At 34.6% G+C, this 26,093-nt stretch overlaps 1 protein-coding gene across 6 annotated transcripts; it reads left to right on the top strand.

Moving 5' to 3' along the window:
• Positions 1-913: 913 nt before the first annotated feature.
• LOC105059852 (OVARIAN TUMOR DOMAIN-containing deubiquitinating enzyme 11) lies at positions 914-20,673 on the top strand. Of its 6 annotated transcripts, none has more exons than XR_012134749.1 (11): positions 914-1,084; positions 5,639-5,875; positions 6,173-6,246; positions 6,396-6,449; positions 10,492-10,546; positions 10,721-10,795; positions 15,707-15,780; positions 15,904-16,010; positions 16,113-16,196; positions 18,055-18,139; positions 20,248-20,263. XR_012134749.1 is itself a non-coding variant. In XM_073244238.1 (11 exons), exons 2-11 carry the CDS (start codon positions 5,711-5,713, stop codon positions 20,431-20,433), a joined length of 732 nt encoding a protein of 243 aa, XP_073100339.1. In that variant the 5' UTR covers positions 922-1,084; positions 5,689-5,710; the 3' UTR covers positions 20,434-20,673. The 6 variants fall into 6 exon arrangements, 5 of the variants coding, with proteins under 5 accessions (XP_073100341.1, XP_073100339.1, XP_073100340.1 ...); XM_073244238.1 differs by lacking the exon at positions 16,113-16,196 and adding an exon at positions 20,390-20,673 and having other exon boundaries at positions 922-1,084; positions 5,689-5,875; positions 15,904-15,952; positions 20,248-20,304; XM_073244239.1 differs by lacking the exon at positions 16,113-16,196 and adding an exon at positions 20,390-20,673 and having other exon boundaries at positions 922-1,084; positions 5,679-5,875; positions 15,904-15,952; positions 20,248-20,304.
• Positions 20,674-26,093: the final 5,420 nt, after the last annotated feature.

Below are 26,093 nucleotides of genomic sequence, written 5' to 3'. Positions count from 1 at the left end.
TTTTTCATAAACAAAAATATCACCTCATCTCCCGGGAGTCTAGTTTTGCTAAAGAATATGCCACGTGCTAGTTCTACATCCCAAATTACACGAGTCTACAACCCTGAAGCAACACACCTAACCATGTGTGTAGTGTATTCTTTCTGTATCTGTGCATACTTTGCGGTTGGATGAGTCCACGAGGACCTGGTCCAACCCATAATTACTTTCGCGTGACAACACCCACGCATTGACATGTGGCTACACACGTGTGGATTAACGAAAGGATGTCGTGCTCGGTGTCTCGCACAATGAGAACATCCAATATGTTTTAATCATTCGCTATCTTGTCCGCATACTTTAATTTCAGTCAACCTCTTAGATTTTTCACGGGAAGGAGAACAACAAAGACAACGGCTTCAAAGCTAAGAATCCATGCCATCACTCGACAAAGAGGACTAGAGCTTAAATGGGAACGGATGCGGATTGGAGGACCGTATATTCATATCTATATTTATTTTATTTAATAAATATAAATATAAATATTATTTAAATATAAAAATTTATTTTTAATAGATATCAATATAATTTATTTATCAAAAATATAGTTGAAATTATAAAAATAATTTAAATGATTAAATTTTAAAATTATAGTATTAAAAGTATTATTAAATTTTTATATAGTTATATATTTTTAAAAAAATAATTAATAATATATAAAATTATATAAGATTATTAATAGATTCTGAGTGGGTAGTTATTTATTTATATTTATATTTTTTTATTAAATATAAATATAAATATTGATTGGATTTTTAAATTTTTATTGATATCTAAATTAATTTAGATATGAAAATAGAGTTAGAGGGATAATATTCCTATCATTTTCATCCGTAAATTTGGAGAGGGGATCACTGATTGGATGGCCTTGATCAAGGTTGGGATACGATCACGAAGACAAAGATTTATCCTGGGCGTAGCTCTCGGTGCCTGCGAGGATATCTCCGAAGAGACGCGAGGGAGCTCTCGTTCCTTTCCTTTCGGAAGCGAAGAAGAAAGAAACCGCAACCTTGATCTCGAATTCACCCCTACCGCACTAAAACTCGTAAGTTCGTAAGATTTTTGATCTCTTGGAGAATTTATTACCTTTTGCTGCTTTTCCTCGTCGAAGGAGCTTCTTTCGTAGAGTTTTGTTGTTCTTTATTTTTTTTTCTCTGTAAGAAATACTAGTAATTTGATCATATTTAGAGTTGTGATAAGATTTAGTGATTAATCTGCTGTCTGTGTTTTTGATATCTCAGTTTCAGATTGGGTCTTAATCATGGAAGTCCTTAAAGTATCAATCAGGAATTGTTGTTGGTAGAGAGATCGATTGGGTTAGATTGGAGCGAGTCTGGAAATTTGGCTGGGATATTAAGTTTTTTATTTTTTCATGTAGAGGTTTGATGGTGCTATTTGTGTTTCCGAAAGAAAATGAAAATAAAGAAAGGATCTTTTATGTTGATTTATATAGTTTCTGTGGCAATTTATTTTGGGAGAAAACCCAAAATGCCCTAAAAGATTATTTTGATGCTGGTTTTCGTAAACAGTGTTTTAATGAATATAATTAGAAGCCAGAATTTGACAATTTTATGTGTTATCTAGTGGAAAAATATGTTTCCCTGGAAAAAGCTGGGATGTATCTTTTATCAGAGATAATGGTAAGATAATGAACAATCTTTATTTTTCGTTAACCATGAGGCTTCCAAGCATCTTGATCACAAAAGAAAAGTATGTCTATGTCATGTCAGCAGGCTGTTGTATATCCCTCCAGAATTCTGTCATTCATTTTCCTTTGGAATGAGTAGCGTCTCTCTTTGAAGTGCCTCGTTATGAGAATTTTGCATGCCAAGTTTTTTGAAGGGGAAATCTCTTATAGAAAAAGAAGTGACAGCAAAGGTGATATGACGGAGAAAATAAAGGATGCCTATGAATTCTGACCCATCAAACAAAGAAGAAAGGATAAGAAAAACAAGGAAGAATAAGCACATCTAATATAACACCTCCAAAGAAAAGAGCACATCTGATTTGAAAGGTTGAATTCCAATTCCATAACAAACCTATATCATCTTTTGATGCATCAACTGGAATAAGCTCGAGTACATAAGCATAACCTCAACATCCTTTTTCTTTTTGGTCCCTCTAGCTTTCTTGTAGACTATAAGATCATTAGATATGGCATATTTTACACAATAAAGGTGAGCTATTCATCTGACACTTAGTTTAGAAAAAAGTATAACCTCCCTTTATCCCCCTGCTTAACCAAGGGATAACAACCAAACACCTACTTCATCCTCATGCTATACCCATGCATTTATAATATATATAGTGCAATACTATATCATATTATACTATTATATTCTTTATTAATTGGTTAGTTTAATGTATTTAATATAATATTAAAATAATTTAATATTATTATTGGTTATCAAATGGCCCAAAGACAAAGGAAAATGTGAGTGCAAATTGTTATCAAGCAGGTCTTATCCCAACTAAACCTACCCAAAATCAAGCCTATTTGATTTAAAACCTATTTATCCTCAAAAAACCTATTGCTTTTCCAAACTAGTCTGTCATGGGGAATCTTCGACATGATCTCACATGCTGTTACTACTTTAGTTTTTCATGGTTTCTACCTTACATTTACCCTTGTATTTTGATCTTTATGAAGCTCATGTTATGCTTCTAGACCCCCTTGATTGCTTTACACTTTGACTAGTTTAATATTGCATGCGTCACTATTATGTCAAACTTTTTCCTTAAATCTCAAAGATATGATTGGTCACACATTATGTCCCCATGCATAAAAAACACCCTACCCTATCTTGCCCACACCCCCCCTCCCAAAACCATCACTCACATACATAACTACATGCATGTGTATATTTATTTTTATTGCTCTTCCATATATCTCTTTTAGTTTTAACAGTTCTAAATTTCTCACACATGTGCTTGTGTGTGTTAACATGCATGTGTGGGTCAATGTTTGAAATCTATCTCCTCTCATTGTTCACATATCAGTATGGTCAGAGATGTGGTATGCTCCCCATATGTAGTCATGGTTTGCCATACTGGGTTATACCCTCTATCAATGCGAGTCAATGCAGCATGTGGTATGTACCAATATGAGGTCAAGATAGTATCGTATGCTGGACAAGACAAGATTAAGATAATTCACATTATCTATTGCCCATAAATTTGACTGGAAACTCATGTTTATTTCAACTAAAATTGCATTCTATATACTTCATTTAAGAATGCCCACTTTGTAATATTCAAACTCCTAAACTTCTCTTTGTGAACTTCAATCTACCTTTCAACCCAACTCTCTAAGGCTATGCTTGGTTGTGAGATAATCTGAGATTGGGGTGCTTTGTTTGGGTGGGGAGAGATGGCGGTGTGTTGGAGTAACCAGCTTTTTCTTGTTCATTTCCATTTTATTTTATTTATGAAGGGTAAAATAAGAATTTAAGGAGCCAATTATCTCTCACGAGTTGGATAAATATATTCTGCCAAAATGTCAAAATATAGCAGATCGACTTTATCCCTCCAAATTCTATGTCAAGCTATTCCTCGCTCCACCTACCATGACAAAATTATTCCCCAACCAAATAGGGCCTTAATTTCTCTCATGTATTTATATTTTATGTTTCTTAATAATATACACCCTAAACTCTTATGGATATTAACAGCTAATAAATGTATGTTAAAGTAAACAAAATAATATACTTTAGGATCAAAATGGCTTTAAAATTCCTTTTCATGTTTGCTAAATATCATAGTCTTCATGTTAAAAATCTCTGCACTATGCTATTTTTCCTTAACACTTACCATATTACTTCTTTCATTACATATATCATCAAGGGCAGAGCCAGGATTATTTTTGAGGTTGGGAAGGGGGAGGGGGCACCTAAAGAACTATATTAACAAATGCCATTATGTCAATTACTAGCGTTACTATTGGTACAATAGTTTCTTTTGTGTTTAAATTATGTCAAGTTTCTATCTATTCTTTAATTTTAATAATTAAACTCTGTATACTAGAAAGAAGCATATAAATGAAAATTTTGAATTGAAGAGAAAGCATCTTGCATAAAAAAATGAAATTAAACCCCTCTTTTGGGAACAATCTATTGCAAATGAAGTCCAAGAAATAATATTGTTCATCTAATATGAGACTGCAATCAAAGATAAGTAGCACCTGCAAACATAGATTCCAAAAAGACCGAATTTGACAGGAGAAGAAAATGGACTTCCAACATGCAAAATAGGTCAATGTCCAAATTCTAAAAATATTCATTTTTACTATTTTAAGATATAAACAATATAACCCAAAGGTGATTAGAAACATCTTCTGTATAATAAATTCTTTTAGTTTGTTTTAGGAACAGCTAACAGGAGCTATTTATTCACACAGTTTTCTGAAGATCTCTTCAATCACAACCAACAACACATATGAAATATTTAACTAAAAGATTTTAAAAAAAGTTCCATAAAATAAGTGGCCTCTCCTCTAAAACTGGCTCTCTTAATTCATTCTTTTTATACTTGTGCCTAACATAGCAATAGGCAATAGAAAGAACCTGCCATACACATCCATTGATCAAGATTGGTAATGACAAAATTCAATGCTTATACTACTATTCTTCCCAAAATCCTGTAGCTTCCACAACTCCAATTAATTTTGGAAAACCACACATTATCGGGTACCTTCTTGGAATACAGTAGGAAGTATTTATGCTTCCTATAACTACTTTTTATTGGAAAATAAAGGTCCTTATTTGGTAGACTCTAGAATTCAGAGGGTTGCCTTGGTAAGTTTTGTTACATTAATAGGAGTCCAGCTCTGTGGGAATTCCTTGAGAGTTTGAGATAGCTGGGGGCCTCTGTAACGCTTCTTTAAGTCTCATAAACCATTATATACTTTTACACCCTATACAAGCTCATCCTTTGGTTGCTTAATTGGGAAAAACATAAGCCATGGTAATTTACATACACTCCTTAGTTTTCTTATTTATTTGTCCAATAACCTGGTCCTATAACCAATTTAACCACATACTGTAGTTTTTAAATGTGAATTCTGTGTTAATTACTGCACTTTGGTTGTATTGTTTTTCTTACAAATAATTTTGGCAATTTATTATCCAATTATTTGGCATTTTCCTTATTATTCAAATATCATCAGATAAACTAGTTGATTAAATTAATCTAGTATTTTCCACGATTCTCCTCTTAATTTATATACTATTATTGTAAGAAGCAGCGAGCTTTTCGGATTGTTGCAATCTTATTTGACTCAATGACTGTTGGGTCTATAGAGGTTTTTACATAAATACCTAGTTGAGTATTAACTTCTAAACTGCTAAGGTGAGACAGAGATGACTTCAGCATAAGATACATGTATCTCGCAGGAGTTTTTATTGGTGTTTGCCAATCAGCTTTTCTAGGCACACCCCCCCCCCCCCCCCCGCTGCCCCCCCCTCTCTCCTCTGCGATAAGTTCTAGTTGTTTGTTTTGCAAGTTGTTGTCTGCTTTATATTAAAGTGGTGCATTTTGCTTTCATTCTGTATGCTAATGTATGCCATCTAATTTACTTTACTCAACATTTGTCTTCTATCAGACAAAGACAGATATATTATTTGATGCTGAGTGAGCTATAGTGCTTTTCAGCAAATGCTCTCTTTAAGATAGCATGTCTGAACAACCTGACCAAATTTCGAAAAGCTCTAGTTCAAGTCTGAGCAGCAGTTTGCAGGATACCGAGGATGACATAACTATTGGCAGCATTTTAGCGGAAGCAAATCAGAAAAATGAAAGAAATCTTGGAAAGCGCCTATCTCATTTGGACTCCATTCCGGTATGACCTCTTTCAGTACAATTCCAGGCGGTTACATATTAAATTAGTAATTACAGGCGTTGCCTTGTCAATATTCTTAAGTCTCTCTGTGTGTGTGGGTGCACGCGTGCGCGTGTCCCCCTGTCCCCCCACCAAAATCTGCACCCCATACTCATTATTAATAAATGTGCATGCTTATATATAACTTGAAATGTTGCCTATATTTTCTAACTATAGTTTTAGATTTTAGTAAACATTTTGTGAGATTGCCAACCTCTTAGTGCTAACACCTAGGGGTTATTGTCCTTTATTTGACAGCACACACCTCGAGTTAATGGTGAAATTCCTGATGTTGATAATGCAACCTTAGATCATGAACGGCTACTAGAAAGGTAATAGTGCAATATCTTCTCTTAATATGCTTTTTTTTTTTCCTTTTTTCTTTCTTTGTTTCTTTTGATAGATAGTGTACTTATGTTTGATCTGTGTGGAATTTAGTGTACTAATTTAATGCTTCAGTGATAACATTTGTTTTGTGCAGTCTTCAATACAATTATGTTCTTGGATCTGGATTGATTAGAGAGAGATCTAAAACGAAATCTACTTGTAATCATCTACTCCCATCACTTTAGCAAAAGCCCAGTGAAGCCCATGATGAAATTATATGCCATTATTTTCTGCAGATGGTGACTAAAAGGAACCAAATCTAATGAGATGTTTTTAGCAGAGAAAATAGCAAGTCTGTGGTATGAAGGGAATGTTTTATATCAGTAGTCAGTTAAGGAAAAAAAAAGATGCTGATTGCTGAGTAGTGAGGAAATTGCCTATAAGCCAGCAGCCTATTTATTTATGACTTTATGTTCATTTTTTTTCTATGCTGAAATGTAAAATTATGAAGTTATGATGTTGAGATTAGCCAACCTTTCTGCTTCAGCTTTTGGTTTGTCCTGCATCAAGATGCTAATCCACTAAATTAACATGATGGAAGTGTTTGAGACATGCCATATTAGACTATGTATCAAATTTAATACTTGCTGCTACTTTCCTTTTTCTTTTCATTCTTTTATTTCTTTTTTTTTCCTCTTTAGTTTTCTTCGACCTCATGGCATGTTCCAAAGCACCTAGTGTCAGAATCAGGTAACATGCCATTTTGTATCCTCTCTAGCACATTGACATGTGGCAACAACAACTCAGATTTTTTGTTATAACACATTATTATGCTTGACATTTTTTAAACTCAGTTATATTGAATACATGATGGGATAAGTTAGAGTAGTTCAAGCAGCCATAGATCTAGCATCCTTGATGCACAATTAAGTTTTTAGATATAATTAGATAATATTGATCATCCTATGACATAAATTCAGTGACATACACACTACAAGTCAAGCAATGTCCCCCACCACCACCCCAAAAACCACCACCACCACATTAATATGCCATATAATTTTGCTTATTTAAAGCAGCTATGGAAAACATTTTTCTTAAAAGTTTGCGGATATGGTGCCATCATATGACATAGTTGCGTGAACCTTAGTGTTGTCTTCTACTACCAGTAAAATGCTGATATCTACTTAGCCGTAAGTGAAACCTTAGTGTTGCCTGAACGTAGTAACTACCCCATGTCTCTTAGGTCTATCTAGCTGCTAGGTCATCTATCAGTATATGATTTGATTAAAATTATATTTTCCCTATGTGTCCCTGTTCCTTGTCCCCCACCCCCACCCCAATGCCAGGTAAAATGCTTGGATCATGTCCAAATCTGTTTCTTGCATTCTCTTCATGCAATGCTGATGGGCATGATTTATGAGGTTAGGAGCTTATGTCATACCAGTTGAGCGAAAAAAGTGTTGGTGTCAAATTATAGGTTCTTACCTCTTTAAATACCATTTTATGTTGAACTTTCTTTATATAGTTGAGTGAGACAATCTCATAGTGGGTTGAAATTATTATTTCTTAAGGTAATTGATGGAACAAGATTATAAGTGGATTAAAAGGGTATGCCGGTGTGAGCCCTGATTTTCTCCGGCATGCTAGGAAGCACCATGCTGGTTTTAAAAGCATCTAATAGAGGACCTAAAATAAAGATTGCATTTCCCATAAGAAATTGAACTTTAAGGTAATTCTAACTGATATCTGCCATAATTGATGGTAGTTCAAAAGGTTTTGAGAAAGAAATATTGAAGTTTGAAAAGTGGAGAATTTTATTGCTAGGGTTGCAGGATTGACAATTATCTAACTCTTTGTATGCAGGTTTAGAAAAGGGTAAAAGGAGAGTTTAGATAAGATATCCAAGATAAATAGAGGTCTCGTAACTATAGAAAAGAAGGGAAAATTGAAAGGTGCTATTTGTTTATTTTGCCATTGTTCTGCTTTTGAGAAGAATGAAACAAAAATGAGGAAATAAAATGAGGAAAAGAGCTGGAAAAAATGAGTGCCCAACAGATGCCAAATAAGAAGAGAGAAAAAGGAATAGAGAGAAATTGCCAACCTTAGATTTTCATAGAAGTAGAACAGAAGGAAAGGAAGAAGGCACTAAATGAGGATTGGAAAAAAGCTTGATCTAAGGATTGTTTACCATCCATCATCCTCTTACAATGCATAGAGACATTGTCCAACTAAAACTGAACTGAGAAAGTTCTTGGAAAGATCTTAGCCTATCGTCTAGATGAGTTCACCACTTACATCATCACAAGGTCTTCCATTTATTGAATGACTCGAGTTGTAAAGATGCTCATGTTTAGATGGTCTAGGATATCCCTTTTTGTTTTTAAAAAAATTATTTTCAGATGCTTCTAATAGGACAGAAACAATCTTGCTTTGTGCCATACGATCATCATTTGATTCTGATTAATCCATTAGTTAATAATTCATCATTTAATGACTCAATTTTGTCTAATAGATGAGAACCATACAAGTTTTGCGGCAAATTTTTTTTTCCTTTTGTAATGAAAAAAGAGGTAGAATATGTCTCTTTTTACAAAAAATGGTATATGGAAGAGTCTTACTTGGATTGGTAACTGCTAACTGAACATAATTTTAAAATATCCATGTTTATGACTTATGCCGAACTATTAGACAGAAAAATTGAACAATTCTGAAAAGAAGGGTCCATAAAATGTGATGGATAATTTATCCTGTTTTGTTGGCTTTACGAGTTTGTTTTCATCCAGGATGTAAGATTTCAGATATAAACATCACTGGTGTTCGTTGAACCGCCTCAAATCGAACAGTTCTGGGCATGCGGAATTGTACCAATGGCCTACATTGCAGTTCTGGTGTCCAGTTTAGAACACTAGTGAAATTGGAGGGAAGGAGAAGGAAAGAGAGGAAGATAGAGAGGGGGGAAGGAAAGAGAGGAAAAGGCTGGCAGTGGCCCATTGAGGTTAGCAGAGGGCCACCGAGGCCTCTGGAAGGGGAGCCCAAATAGAGAAAAATGGAGAGAAGGGCGTAGGGAGAGAACGGATGGAGGGAGAGATGGCGGGGAAGCCGGTGGTGGCTGCTGGAGGGTTGCGGAGGCCCTCGGACAGCTAATTCTCCCCTGTGGCTTTTGGTGGATCGGAATAGGATGACTCACCCCTATTTTGATCGGGTTTTAGTCTTTTTTTCAATCTACGGTGATGTTGGTACTGGCTTTTCCGCTATCTCCCCATCCATCCATTTCTCTCCCTCTCCTCCAATTTTTGTCTGTTTGGATTCCATGGAGCTTTAGAGTCCTTGATGGACCACCAGCGGCCTCGACAGACCATCGGTGGCCACCACTGGCATCTCCGCCGGCCTCCCTCTCCTTCCCTCCCTCTCCCCTACTTGTTCTCTCTGTCTGTCTCTCTCTTTTCCTCTCCATTCTCCTTGTCTCCCACTTTCTTTGCCGTGTCGAGGTTCAAGCTCGGTACAGAGGCATACTGAAATGTACCACCAGCTGAGCAACATGGGGTCCAGTTCTGGTTCTGCAAACCTTGGACATCATAGATTGATGGCTCTATTTCACCTAATGGATAACTGAGAATGTATTTGGATTGCAAGGTTATACTTCTCTATTATATAAGAGTATGATCCATCAATAATGTATAATTTGTGCATAAACAGGTCTCTGGTAAATTGGAACGGGATTTGATATCGTTTCGTACATCAATTATATTGCTTATTGTTTCAAACTCAAATCCAAATTAAATTTTCAGATATTCACATGTCTTTCTAGAACTATTTGTATCTTAAGTCTGCATATTTCTTTTCCCGAGCACAGTTCGAGCAGCCATTTCATTACATATCTAAACAATATTTCCGAGATGAAAATTTTAAACTAATGTTATCACCTTTTTGGTTCCTTCTAATAACACTGAAATGGAGTGATAGTCATCAATCAATTTGGATGATGGTTTATTTCTTGTGTGGCATTTGAAGTAACAGCTAAGCAAATTAGAATATGCTTATGGTGAATGCATATTTGGTTTTATCTGTGTTCCATGGTGGTTGAGAATTTACACTAAAATGCATATTTACGAGCCTGATGTCAAACCTGCTTGTGTTTCATGCTCACTAATACATATGCAGCATCTCATCTGGATGTACATCTTGTAATTCGCCTATTCTCTTTTCATTCTACATGTACTTTATTGAATTGGAGCTTTTGTTATCAGACTGACTACATATGGTTTAGCTGAATTGCAAGTTGAAGGAGATGGCAATTGCCAGGTTTGTAACAACAAACAATATACTCTGAGAAAGAAAAGTAGCTTGGCTCTGCACTGTGACACTATTGCTATTCAGACAATAAATTACACTTTAATGGGAAAATTATACGCAGTTCTGTTCAACTAGTAACTGTATTCATTCACAGTTCTTTGCGTTTTACTCCTTGATAAACAGTTTCGAGCTTTAGCTGATCAGCTTTTTCGCAATCCTGACTATCACAAACATGTCAGACAGGCAGTTGTAAAGCAGGTATGTTTCTCGTCTCACTGATTTTCTCCTTGTTCTAGGTCTTGTTTTTATAAGTATAACACTTTGGTTATAAATATAATTTTTTTAAAAAGAAAAAATTGCAGGGACCGATGCTGTTGAATAGATAGTTTTATATGTTCTCTATCTTTATCTTCTTCCAACTCCATGCTACCTGATTCCACTCCCAGCATGTGAAAATGGATGTTCAAGATGGATGCAATTTCTTAGCATTAAAAAACAGCTTGAGAAAGCCCTACATTGCTTAATGTTGAGTAGCTAAATGTCTCATACTGCATGTTTGCAGTGACACAGCCACACAAACATGCTGCACGTCCGTGCGCGCGTGGATGCAATTTCTTAGCATTAAAAAACAGCTTGAGAAAGCCCTACATTGCTTAATGTTGAGTAGCTAAATGTCTCATACTGCATGTTTGCAGTGACACAGCCACACAAACATGTTGCATGTGCACGCGCACACACACAGAGAGGTCCTTGGGTGACAGTCAGGGAATAGTGATTAAAGTTACCAGCTAACTCTGTCGACTTTTGGTGTAGGAACAAAAAAATTGACATGTAGGCTGATGGTTAAATTGGTTTTGTTAATTATTCTAAACCATTACCTTGTTGATTTTGAATGTAGACCTAACATCAGATAGACCTACAAATCATTTGTATTTTTCTTTAAACTTGTACCTGAAACAATATTACTACTTTCATTTCCAAAGCTCAAATTAGCTATGATAATGAATTTCTTTCCTGCATAGCTGAACCATATATTTGGTATGGGCCTTGTGTTGTTGCCTGCCAGTGTTTTGAGGTTTAGTCATGAGGGCATTTTTTGTGATGTAATATGTTGCTGGCACTTGTGGGACCATATAGCAGCCAATTCTCTTGGTAGTGGTGCTTTTTCAGTTTATGTGAAGTAATGGGTCTTGCATTAGTTATTTATCTGTAACTAAAATTGGAAATGTCTAGTTTGAAGTTATGACTGGTTCTTGAGATTTTTGTTGGTGAGGCCATACAGATGTTCGATGTAGAGACATAATCAAGCCCTTGACAGAACCCTATTAGTATAACACTAATTTTTGAGCAAGAAGGAAAGCATAACCTTGCTGCTTGTCTTGTTATTTTTTTCTTTATGTAAATGCCAGAAAATATTTTACTGAAATTCCATTGTATAAATAAAATAATAAATGTATGTGGAGTATTTGGTGTTGCTTGGGAATATTTGCTTAGTCATCACACAAAGCTGAAGTTACTTTCTCATGTTGGATAAACTTGACATGTATAACACTCTTTTGGCTAGTAGAATCCTTCCAGTGGATTGTTTCGGACATGGAAAAGGAGATTGGGAAGGTCTGTGCATGTATAGAGAAGTATTACTGTTGTACAGCATGAGTCTGATCAATCTAATTATCACAAGCAGATTTGAGGAGATAATTTGGTGAAATTTTATGTTCAGACAATAATATGGAGGAATATAAAACTTATTTCAAAAGTGCTCATCTCAAAGTCATGCAAGTTTGGCTGGATTCCTTAGTTTTACATTCCCCAAAATGTAACTGTTATTTTTAGTACTCTAGGACAAAATGCTGAACATGTTAACTGATGCTCCTGGAAACCAGTCATGTAACGACTTAGGCCAAAAAATCTACTGATTAACAGAAGGCATTTCAAAAGGTGAGATAAAAAGTTGCTGGTTTTATTAAAGTCCAGTCATATTATTGCTCTTCTGCACTCATTGTTGAAAGATTTTTTATGCTTTTCAAGCTAACCACTTGTTTCCAACAATTTCTAGCTTTTTTCAAAAATTTTAAGGGAAAATTTACTTTGGGCCCATGGACTAGTGCCACTTAATGTGTTGGCTCTGCTGACTGGGCATTTTATCCTTGGACCATGGTTTTAATGACTTTTTAGTTTTAGTCCCCTGCTTGACAAATTTTATACAGGCATAATCAATAGGTACAATTGTGTGCAATAATGAGGGGTAACTGTGTGTCAAGGACTGAAGTAAAACAAAACTTGCCCAAGGACTAACTGTAAATATGGTAGTCAAACAAGGGCTGGTGAAACAACTTGCCCAGTTTATTTTAAGAGTCTGTTTGGTTACCTGCAACTGGGTGTAAGTGAACCCTATTTGCAAGAAGTGGTCCTTTTCCAGTTTTTGGGTACATGCAAGTGGAGTCGGATCCGTGTATTTGTGGTTGCAGTGGGTTCTCACTTGCAGCAACTAGTCCTATGGCTGAATCAGTTGCAGGGCAAATTGCAGCAAGTGAAAAGGGGCTTTTAATGGGCTTTTACTTTCCACCACCACATCAGTTGGGATTTGGGGCACATTACCATCACCTCCTGTGGAAACCCTTCTTCCCTCTTCTCTCTTGCACTGGTCCAATGCTCTAGCTTCCATCGGCCATCATCCCCATCCTTAGAGCTTTGCCAACCACCTTCTGCTACTTGAGATTTGCTTCCTTATTCTCTCATCCTCTCACTTATCCGTCATCTCTTCCTTGCTTTTCTTCTTGTCTTCTGCCTTGATTGCAGATCCTTCTCCTACTTCCCACCCTCTATAAGTCCAATCGACATCCTGTTGAGGCACTCATCCACTCTAGGTCTGCCCTAAACCCTAGCCTCAATTTGTGCATAAACCCTTACCATACCATCATTGCTTTCACCAATCTCTATGATTTGGAGCTCTCCATAGCTGTCGACCTCAAGGCTTTGCTTGATCTACTCAAAATCTAACCCTAACCTTGACCCTAACTCCACGTAATTTCGATTACTTCATAGTTGAGAAACATTTGGTTTTTAGGTTGTAGGATATACATATTATTCTGGCTTAGATTAGAAATGATTAGAACTAGTTAGAAATAAATAAACATATAAAAGATTGCACTGAAATGGTTGGAAATGCAAAAATATTCTTTTGAATGTAAAATTGTTTGAGTAGACCGTATTAATTTTATTTTGAGCATAATAGTTGTTTGATTGGATTTTTATAGCTCATGGTAGTTTTAAATTACATGGCAGGCTTGTGGGTAAGCTCACCTCTCCATTTAGGGATGATTGGATACTCCCAATTATATGAACAAACAAATGGTTGAACTGCAGTTGCAGCTTCCAGTTATATGTAAACAAACAGTAGAAAGCAAGTTGCTGCAACTGCAGTCCCTGCAAACTAAACACTGGTTTGTGACTAAGATCTAGCAAGATCTAGTAGTTCTACCCCCATGTAACCCCAATTAAAAGTAAGTGGGAGTTGCAGGTACTGAACAAACCCTAAATAATGATAGACTCATATATGTAATATGAATGTTTCCATTGAAATGAAAAGGGATCCTTATCTCTCTGCGGTGGGTTTTTAATATCGAGTCACCAGTCTTCACTAAAGTTTCATGACATACCCCTCTAACATCACTTTACGAAAAATAGAAATCTCCATTTATGTTAACATCAAGCTTTTAAGATGAACTTCAGACTCTCCATCCAGATTTGCCATTAAACTCCACCATCCTTCATAACTGATTTGCACTAAACTCCACCATACTTTATAACTGTAGATTCAAATGTCTCATACTCCTTCCATCCAGATTCACAATCAACCCAGAATTCTACTATCAGACATTATCTTATGGCTTCACCTCCCTCCTATGCTCCCGCTTAAGTCCACATAGGGCTGCAAGTGACTTGATTTGGAATCAGGATTCAGCCCAACCCAGACCCAATCTAGATTTCAGTCGGGTCAAAATGTTTAATCCAATCCTAATCCATATTCACTGGGATTGAGTCTCATTGTCTTTAAATTTATTTTATTGATCTCTTGGGTTTCTCAGGCTGAATTGGGTTATGAATAACCCAAAGCACAAACCATGTGAAATATGTATAAACATGTTACTTGATTATATTCTGAACATATTATAAAGTGACCAATGGTTGGTGATTTGCTACCACATCCAAATTATCCTTAAAAGTACCAATTGATGATTAGCTACACAAAAAAGAAACTTATTTCTAAAGCAAATTTCTTAAGCGCATGTTGAGTTTCGATGAATACGGTATTAGTTCTGTGTCAGCTCAGATTCATAACAGGTCACTTACTGATCCATATCTGATACATGATTGAAAGTCAAAATTTGTCATATTTTTTGATCCAAAGCATTGTTCAAACGACTTTGTTTGGGGTTGATTGACTTGATTCTAGTTTGGATGCATGTCAATACAATCCACTTGCTAAAATAGTTTTCTTTGGAATGGACTCACCAACTTTCACCATGCTTTCATGAATTCCTCATAAACCTCTGTATACAATTATATACCACACTGAAAGTACAGATCTCCTGTTAACCATCAAGCTTTTAGGATGAATTCCAGATTCCTCATCCAATTTCCATCAAATTCTACCAATTTCTTGTAACTAAAAATCATGACCATCCTACTTCTATCCGGATTTACCGTCAAGCTGGAATTCTATTTTCAGATCTCATCAAGTGGCATCACAAAATTTTACACTACCGTGCACGTCTCTCTCTCCTCAATCTAAATATCTACTCTAGGAAATTGACTTCTGGCTTGTGTCTCTTTATTAAAGAACAAATTTAAGGCTCATTATACATGAAGTTCTGTAAATAACTTAGTCAACAAGTCGTTTAGGGTAAATGTTACATTAGTGGTCTCACACCTTAATATTTCTCAACCGAGCAATCCATGAATGGAGCTTCCAGTTGAGTGATAGTCAGGAGCCTAACATTCCATGCCTCACAGCTAGGTTCTACAAACATCTGCATGCCACAAACATCACATGACACTTTGTCTTTGATAACTTTCTATTTTTCAAGATACACAAATTGCGACTATTTCTTGGAGATTATATTGAGTTCATGATAATGTATAATGGTATCTTTTTCCCTTTTCCAGCTTAAACATTATAGGAAAAATTATGAAGGCTATGTCCCAATGAACTATAGAACATACTTGAGGAATATGAAAAGGTTTCACTTCTCAACTCTTCGTTTTTTATAAAATATAATTTAAGTGAGACACCATATATGTAATATTTCATGGCACAGTAGCTGGCTCATTCCTCTTCTTGTTTTAATTGTCAATGGCTTCAGATCTGGGGAATGGGGAGATCACCTGACTTTACAGGCAGCTGCAGACCGGGTAACATTGCATTTCAGTTTCAAGTTGGTTTTCTGTGTTTAGGACCTGCCAGAAAAAGGTTTATGCTTTGTTTTATTATTTATGCATGCTATCTTCTTAATAATTTTCAATTTACCATGTGTGCTAACCGAATCTCGGTGGGCTTTTGCATTTGATGTAGTGATAATAGATATGCACATTGAAGATCTACAACCATTGAGATAACGGAATGAATTGGAGAATATAAATAATAGTAGTAGATGAAGTAAGGCATTCTTTATCCCTAAAACATTGAATATATAAATGATGGATATAATAGTTATCTATTATAACTCCATGTCGATGACTTAAATGACTCAAACATCTTAATGTTCATCTTTTATTCCTTCTTCAATCCAAAAATAACATTGTACCTGGTTAAATATTTTGAGTACTCATTTGCCATTCATGTCCAATTAAATGCATCAGTTCTGCTAAGAAAAATGCTGGCTAACAGCTTGAAGATGTTTTTCACCATAATTTGACTTAAATATTTATTTTTTTATGATTACAATATGCTTGGCATCTTTTCGGTCATGCAAATATTCAATGAGTGGCGAACTGATCCGATCAGGAAGAAAAAAGGTTTCCTTCAACCTGTTCAACTCGAATCTTTAAAAAAAAAAAGATAATAAAAGAATTGTGAAAGTAGGGCTTAGAAAAATTTTCTTCAACCAGTTCAACTTGAATCTTTCAAAAGAAAAAAAAATATGATGAAAGAATTGTGAAAGTAGAGCTTAAGTCCCTTTTTTTTTCATTGATTCTTTATATCATAAATTAAGGTTCATAGCCCCTATCTATAATAGCGAGGTTCCACCCTTATACAGTTCGGATCGGAATACTCTTCTTATCTTCTAGAAGGATGTCTACCATTGAACAAGTTGGGTTGAACTCCTCTTCCTAGCTTAAATAGGACTAGATCTCTAAAAAAAAATGATGAATATAAAAAATCACGAAAAAAATATTTTATAGAAGATAGATTTCGACTTCTACATCAACTTTGCCCACTGTTGCTTGGCCTAATTCTTCACACATTGAAAGATAACTTTCAATCAAAATCTTTCTCGAAAAAGAAAGTTTTGGTTTGATCAACTCATTTCGAAGTCCAAACAATGAAATTTTGGTTTGATTCAGTGTCTTTTGGGGCTAGCCTAAAGTTGTAGATCTCAAAAAGACGCTTGATTTTAAAAAAAAAAAATCTCTATCGAGCATTGTATGACTAAGTTATCGCCTCTTAAAGTTTGATGCATAATTAAACTTTTTGATGTGGCGCATCTTGTTCCTAGATTCTGTCTAGTTCCACTCGTAGTGACCAACATGATCCACATCAAGTCCTCATGGTGGTGAAAGTGATCCACATTGAGTCCGATGATCCTTCTGGATACTCATAATGGTCAAAGTGATCTACATCGATGCTGATGATCCATCTAAATCATAAATTACAAAAAATATAAAAAAGAATCTTTATATGCTCTATAAGTATATTAGATACACTCTTGACCATGCCAATGGTGACTTAATGCCACTTATGCTGAAACTTGTGTTGTTTAATCCATCCGACCTCTATCAAGTTTTAATCTAACATAATCCAAATTCTATCCTTGTTGGTACTTCCAAGAACATTTCTTTGCATGCCTGTACATTCTTGGCCATATTTCCGTCATGTTTTCCCCAATGTTCACCTTCTATGTTCTTAAGTTGTAACAGATTTTTATTCTATTTTAATGGAGAGATGAATTTTATTTTCTTATTTATGTTTGGGCGAGTTGTGCAAATAATTTGCAAAGTGGCAAAAATTCACTATTTCAGTGTATCTATTGATGTCTTGTAAGTGCACATGCGACTCTCTTGTTACATAATCACAATGCTTGATGATCACTTTTCCTACACTGCAAATTTTAGTTATGTATTGCTTTGTTAACCTAAACTGTATTAGTGATTAACGAATGAACACTTCATAAGTTACAATTTATTTTCATACATGTATTATTTTCCATCCTTATGTAGTCTCTAGAATTTTAATAGGCAAGATCATTTAACTATTTATTTTGTGGGAAGCCGCTAACATCTATTCTTCCTTACAGTTTTGTGCCAAAATTTGTCTGGTTACATCATTTAGAGATACTTGCCTCATTGAAATCGTTCCCAAAGACCAAAATCCTACAAGAGGTAAAGGAATAATCTATCTAACATCATACTGATTCATTTGTTTATTTGGCATGTGAAATTGCACGTTCTATGCTATTTTTAGTTTTAATCAAGAACTTTATGTTTTTGTTAATGTTTGTAAATGTAATTCCAACAAAGCTAAATATTGTAATGATTTCATCCATCTATTTTGCATTTACCTTAAAGCCTATACGCACATTTTTCATACAAATATCTGGTATCTTGTGGTGCTCTTCAATTTAGAAATTATGTTTATCACCATCTCTGTCAGGATTCTCTTCTTTTTATTTTTTGGTTGCAACTGTCAACCTTTGGATGAGTAACAGTGTAGTTTCCATTTTTAAGCATTTTTCTAAACCACTTAAGCTAGATTGTCTATATTTTTATAACCAGATTGAAGTTTAATTTAGTCAGTTTTATACTTAATGATTGGCCTTGCTACTTTGATGCATTAATATTCTTCTATTTACTGTCTAATTGTACTTCCTTTCTCACTTACTTTAAGAGTACTGCAAAGAAGAAAAGCTTCAGCTTACTAGGGGTGCAAGAAATTCTACAATTCTTATATCTCGGTTTTGGTCAAACTAGTTTGGTTCTATGGAAGTAATTTTCAATCTTAATTTATGTTTTGTAAATCATTAGGAGAAAATATTTTTGTCAGTGTATTAAGAAAGATCAAAGTTGCATATTAGCTTATCTGTATTACCTCCTGTTATGTCTTAGTACTTTGTAAATATAATATTTATGGTATTAGATTTTTCAGTGACATTACAAATTTGTTATATGCACATGTTAGGAATGTAAGTTTGAGCACTGGAAATATTGCAACACTGCAATCACTAAAAGGGAGTGGGGTTGTGGGGTTTGTGGAGTTGATATAATTCGAGTAGATATAACTGCAATAGATGATAGCCAGCCATAGCATGTTTATATATATATATAGATATGTATGTATGTATACACACACACACACACACATGCACGCACACACACATACATACCATACTATACAACTGTGAAATACAATGCACAACATCTTCAAGATGCCTTTTTTCAAACTCATGACTGCTCAGATCAGACGGGGTACATTTATTTCTAGCATAAAGCATGTCAGTACATTTACAATGCTACGGTACTATACAACTGTGAAATACAATGTACAACATCTTCAACTTGCCTTTTTTCAAACTCATGACTGTTCAGATCAGATGGGGTACATTTATTTCTAGCATAAAGCAAAACTGGATGGTCATACGAGTCCTGATCTGTCATATGGTTGTTAACAGAACCTCCAAGCTATTCAATTAGACTTGCAAGCATTCATATCAATGAGCACAGATAATGCAGATGCCCATAGAAGCTTCTATAAGAATAAAGGAGGAAGAATTAAAGGAGAGATTTTTGGAGGAGAAATTGCATGAAATTGCTAAGATAAATTAATTATCTTAATAATCAAATAACAAAAGCTATGCTACAACCTTATGCAAGCTGTCTAAATACACTCTCGGTAATATGAACCCTAGACAGCTTTTCAACTAGACTCTTCCATCTAACTGAAGGACCGCTAATATGACTAAATTCTACGAATCAAAAGAAATTTGTCACTTAATTACCACTTAATCTTTTGGAGTTTGGTCACTTCTGATCCAGAAAATCTTATAATTTGGCTTGGGAACCATGAACTATCATTTGTAAATCTCAAAGAGACCATTCCAGTGAGTCCTAGATCGCTGAAACCCAATATATGTGCAAAAAGTTATTCCTTCCAGAAGCTGCTGGTTTCATGTGGACACTGTAGGCTTCTTCTTTTCAATCTAATAGATCTCCAGATCTGTCCTACATCACATATGCAAGGCTTTACATGTTTATTCCATAAATTTTCTTTGGTGAATGGACTGTATATTTTTTGGTGGACTGACCTATAATGCACATTTGTCTATTCCCTCTAAATTATAACTTTTTGTGGTGAAAAGACAGCAAATCTTATTTTATTCTTAGATGATTCTAGCTTTCATGCTATATGATGCTTATTTTTGGTTGCACTAAAAATGTGCATTATTGTGCGACCTCCTTGGTCTTATGGTTCACATCCAATCATTGCATTGTAGAGCTTTGGCTAAGCTTTTGGAGTGAAGTACACTACAATTCCTTATATGGAGCCGATGGTAATTCTTGATGTTGTCTCTGCCACTGGTTACAGCTGTCACATGTTTTGATATATTTACAGATGAAATATTATTTTGCATGTAGATCTTCCAACTCGAGTAACTAAGAGAAAGCACTGGCTTTTCTAGAGGTCTCCTTGCTCAGTTCCATCCCTTTGAATTGCCTCACATAGAAGTCCCGATGGACATATGCTTTCTTTCAAATTGGACCCAGCTCTTTGTTGTATCATTACGGGTTCCTAGTTGTGATTTGTTACCATTAACTCTGCCAAATTTCACCATATAGTTTATACTGTAAAATCTGTATCATACCTTTTGTGATATCAGTTTATACTATCCTAATACATAGTGACTTGGTTCTTTCCACAATGTTTCATGGCGCAGACCTGATGGAACTAATCGCTGTGGGGATTCCTTAAACTGCTGCATCGCAACTATTGTGCTTAAATTTTTTGGCACTCAAACTTTTTTCCTTTTTTTTAAAAAAAAAAAAAAAAGAATGGCAGTCACCTGTTATGAGTGGGAAATGGACTGAAGTTGGTTGCCTCAACTTTGGTTCAGTTTGTTTTCGGTTTAAGCTGATCTAGTTTGTTTCCTTTTTCTCTACCAATGATGATCCCGGTTTCAAATGAGAGATAAGATCTCTGCAGAACTGGGGTTCTGATGCAGATGATTGCCAGAGCCATGAAGTTGGAAGTCAATGTCATCAGGCCACTGATATGTCAATGCTTCCCACGTCATTGGTGTTGAGGGTTTAATCAAGCACCGGTTTCCAGTTGTTTTAGAATTGGGTATTCTTTATTTTTACTTGTTTATTTATATATTATCAATGAGATTTTGATTTAACAATAATTTTCAGAAGGTTCGCATCACATTCTCATCTTGCCTTTATTTGTGAACAATTAAGTTTCTAGAACCCTGAAGGAACCAATTACGAAGTAACAAACAAAAAACTGTCAGAAAGCTTGTTTTTTATAGGTGATAATATAGGAAAAATAAACACTTCACCATGTTGGTAAGAAGAAACAAGCATTTGTTCGTTTTGCACCATTGCATGCGGTAATGGCTATAGCTGACAGAATAAACAGAAACAGGTGGAGGGTTTGCTCTTGCTGCGTTTGTTAGTCATAAGGACGGTCTGGTCAGTTAATATTTATATATATTAATATTTAAATAGTGATGCGGGTTGGGTCAGATCGGATCGAATAGATAAGATGGATCACATCGAATCAGATTGAATAAGAATCTCATCATATAAATATTATAAAATAATTATAATTTTGAAAAGAGAAATTTATATTAAGGTTAATATCGGATTGAGTTTGGGACGTGATATTCTATTATCTTTAACAGTCTAAATTTGTTTTGGATTTTTATCCAAAGTTTGCATCCATCTCAGATTTTAATTGGACCAGGGAAAATTCCCACCCCCCCCCTCCCCCAATTCAAGTCATGTGGGGTCAAATATTTGGTGGGTTGGCTACAATTGCCACCTGTAGTTAGTCATACTAGTAGATCTAATCTGACCCAACCTAATCTTGTGAATAGATTAGGTTATGCATACATTATAAACCCAAAATCAAATGGAGAAAACAAGTTCTCCTAAGGAAATTTTGAATCATTCATAAATGAATGATTGTTGAAATGAGAGATAGGACATGTAATAAAAAATGATGAAATAAATAAATGATTATTATACACAAAAGAAAATTCTAAATGAGAGATAGGACGTGTAACAAAAAATGATGAAATAAATAAATTATTGTCATACACAAAAGAAAATTCTAAGCTAATATAATTTATAGATAAGACATACTAAATAATCTTAATTAAGAAACATGAAGAATAGTTATACTTCAGAATTTAAAGACCCATATTTCTATTGTCATATTAACTAGTAAATAAATATATTCTGAAGGAAAAAGGAACTTTGAAAGAAAACAATACCTGCGTACTAAAATGTGCCAAAAAAAAAAAAAAGTTGAAGTTGCAGATCTTTTAATAGGAATAAAATGGGAATGGCACCGCTAGGGTTAAAGTCCTACCCCTCTTCAAAATGGAGAGGTATGTGTTGGTTTTGAAAAATAAATTTAAAAACGATTTGAACCTTCTATTTTATGGTAAACTGCACTTGCTAATATTATGTATTTAAGACGTTTATATTCTACTGAATTCATGAAAAGCGTGGGTTCATGATGGTGCCAGCTGCTAAAGTTTGTAAAATATCTTCTTGCTGCTGCAAGATTGGCATGGCAAGTGGTCAAATTGGGTTAGATTTGGGCTGGGTCAAAGAACATTTAATCCATAAACAACCAATTTACGATCAGGTTCATAAGAGTAAACCCATTCCTTTTCTTTTAGACTCACATATAACTTGTCAATCCATTTTAGGTTTCGCTTGTTGGTTATAAATATTATAAATTTATAATTCTACTAATTAACTTTTCAAATAAATTATAATGACATCCCTTCAAATTTTCGTGATCTATACATCCCCCCTAAAAGTTTTACTTTTTCCAATTAAACCCCAAGAGTTAAGTTTTTGTTGCAAGAGGTCTAGTCATCCATCTCTGTCAGGATTCGTGAACATACCACAGTTATGTCATATAACTTAAGAGAGCAAATTTCAAATATGCCATTGTTGAGACTATAGTATTGTGATGTATTTTGGCGGAAATAGAAGGAGATTATGTAGCATTCATATGACCCCTCTCCTCTTCTTCTTTTAGTCAATAGGTCTCGGTCTAGTTAAGAGAGAGAGGAGGAGAGAGCCAAAGGTGAAGAGACCGCTAAGAAAATGAAAGCACAAGAGAGGAGCAGAGAGCAAAGGTAGGAGAGAAAATAACTAATATATTTCTTTTCGTTCATTTTCAAAGCCAGGGAATTCAGCATGTGTTCAAAAGCCATTCAATTAATTCTACAAAGCTTCAAAACTATGAGCAAATAACTAGCCAAGGTGATAACTTTTTTCCTAGGAATATTTAATTCATCTGGTAGAAATCTTTCCTGCCTCCTGATGCTTTTTTTTCCTCGACTTCCAAGTTCAAATGTCCTCCGGTCTCTACTTTGATCTTTAAATTTTCCCCAATGAAAACTCTTTACTATTTCTTTTTTCTTCTTAGTTGATTGATGATACATTACATCAAATCTATTACCAAAGGATCTAAAGTTTATTGATGGTAAACTATAATCTATTATCTGATCCCATTAATTTCTTTCTTCATTTAACAATCTTGCAATTAATGAAACTTCCTCTTCTTCCCGCTCCCTATGTATATATATATTTGAAGAGATATGCAATATTTCATTAACAAAAGGAAAAAAAAAAAGATATTTTTCCCGTGTCATTTTATCTTCTTTCTCTTCTGCTCTTTTTTCCTTGACTTCCTCTTTTCTTCGTTCCATTTCCCATCATTCTCTATCCATTCTGATCAAATCACTACCAGTAGTTCATCTTCTTCTTCTTCCCCTCCTTCGCGTCATGTCTCTATTCTGGGCATTAGTATTGTCACGCCCCCGACCCGAGATTTTGAATCGAGAGTCATGGCAACCGCCGTATACTCATAGAAAACTCTTCCCATAAGCATGCAAGGCATCTTATCATGCTATTCTAAAATAACAGCGGAATAATTAGTCAATAATTTAAATCCAAAACATAACGATCTAATTTTTTTTTTTTTAATATCTCAATAAATTCAACAATAATTCAAAGGTTTTGCATCAAATTCAATAAGCCTTTCAACCTAAAATAAAAGTATAAAGATTCTGCTTCTGATCACTCTTCCATTCATATCTTGTATCATCTTAATTCTTCAACATCTGTAAAAATAGTAAAATAGGAGGTAATGAGCTAGACAGCCCAGTAAGCAATGATCACTTCTCAACAGATTTCATCAGGCATTTAAGTAAATAATCATTTATAGAAAATAAGCATATAGAGTTCATCAATTCGAAATCAATTTCAAATATACAATATAATTCATGCCAAATTTATTTCTTTTTTCGAAAATTCAAGTTTCTTTCCAGATTTCAATTTCTTTCGTTTTTAAATTCTTTTCGTCAACCATGAGCTATGACCACATTTTCTCTGTGGCAGAGTCATAATACCGCATATCTGCTTGCGGTGAGCTGCGAATCATCTGGCAGCAAAGTCCTTCGGAACCGCTGGTCTCTCTGACGGTTTGTCGCTGGTCTCTCTGGCGACATGTCGCTGGTCTCGCTGGCGACATAAACCCTCAGGACAATCAATTGCCAACGTATATGCCCCCATTGGCAGGGTCCTTTACATAGTCAGGTTGTCAATTCATAATGTTTCTTATATCATAATTCTTCATAAATCATATTTCATATTCTGATTTCGATAAGAAAATATATAATCATGTAGTATCGAAATCAATCAATATAATGCATCATGAAATCAATATGTTCAATCATGCTTCATCATAACATTTCAAATAAGATATTTTCATAGCAAAATACCATTCATCCAATTCATGCATCGTTTCACAAATCATGTCAGAAAAATATATTATAATTTATCGATAAATCTAAAAAAAGTGAAACATTACTTACCTCGAACGCATTCCAATAAATCCACATAATTCTATAAATTTTCTTTCAAAAATTCTATTCATAGATCATATCGCGATATCCCATGATCAAATATCCACAATCCTATACAGAATCAATTTCAATAATTAGAAAGAATACGAATACCATATTTCAACAGTTTAAATTGGGTCCGATCATCTAATTTCATCTAATCAAAATCTAATTAGGACCTAAATGATCCAAAGTTTGACTGTCAGATCAAATCGGATTCGAAGTGATAGGACCGAGGTTTCTTCATCGATTTTATAACATCAAGTGGAGAGAGAAAATCAGAGGAGAGAGAATTCATGAGGTACAATTCAAATTGATCAGGTGACACAATCCAACATTACGATTGGTCCAATATCTCAATTGGTGAAATCAACATGATCAAATCAAATCATGGCTAGATCGGAATCATGGATGATCAAGTCTAAAGATTCATGGTCTGATTAAGGTGGGTGCCAGTACGCTGTCTGACAATCATAGATCAGGATTCTTCATTAAAATCAGATCAGACTTATTAAAAGAAATTTCTTCATTCACTAACCTTTTTTTTTTAGAGAGAGAATCAATCAAGAGAGAGAATATTTTAGAGAAAGAAAATTCTAGAGAGAGAAAACTCATCTTGAATTCTTCAGACAATATGATTCAACAAATTCTGATCGATTAGATCAAATCATGCTAAAATTATCATGTGGATAATTCAATAAGATCATAAAAAATAAAAACTAAAAATACCTGATCTGATTAAAGTGGATGTCGGTGTATCGTCCGACGATCACAGATCAAAAATCCATTACGATAATCATTTAAATTCATCATCATTCTTCTCAAAATTCTAAAAATCTTAGGAGAGAGAAATAATCTAGAGAGAAGATTCTAGAGAGAGAAAGTAGAGAGAGAAAGTCCAATTTTAGAGAGAGAAAATACTAGTTCAGGTTGAAGAGAGAGAGGGAAGAGAGAGAAATTCTCTTTCTCATATTTTATTATTTATATCATTATTTATTAATTAATTTAATAATTTTTCTTTTCTTTTCTTTTCTTTTCTCTCTCTCTTTTTTTCTTCACGGAAGAGAGAGGAGAAAATCCTATTTATTATTATTATATTATTATCATTTTATTTTTCTTCTTTCTTCTTTTTTTTTTCTTTTCCTTTTTCTTTTCTTTTTCTTCTTTTTCTTTTCTTTTTCTTTTCT

The sequence above is a fragment of the Elaeis guineensis genome, chromosome 10 (assembly GCF_000442705.2).
Source record: "Elaeis guineensis isolate ETL-2024a chromosome 10, EG11, whole genome shotgun sequence".
Lineage (NCBI taxonomy): Eukaryota > Viridiplantae > Streptophyta > Magnoliopsida > Arecales > Arecaceae > Elaeis > Elaeis guineensis.
The sequence above is the reverse complement of the archived record's forward strand: the minus strand, read 5'-3'. Positions and strand labels throughout refer to the sequence as shown.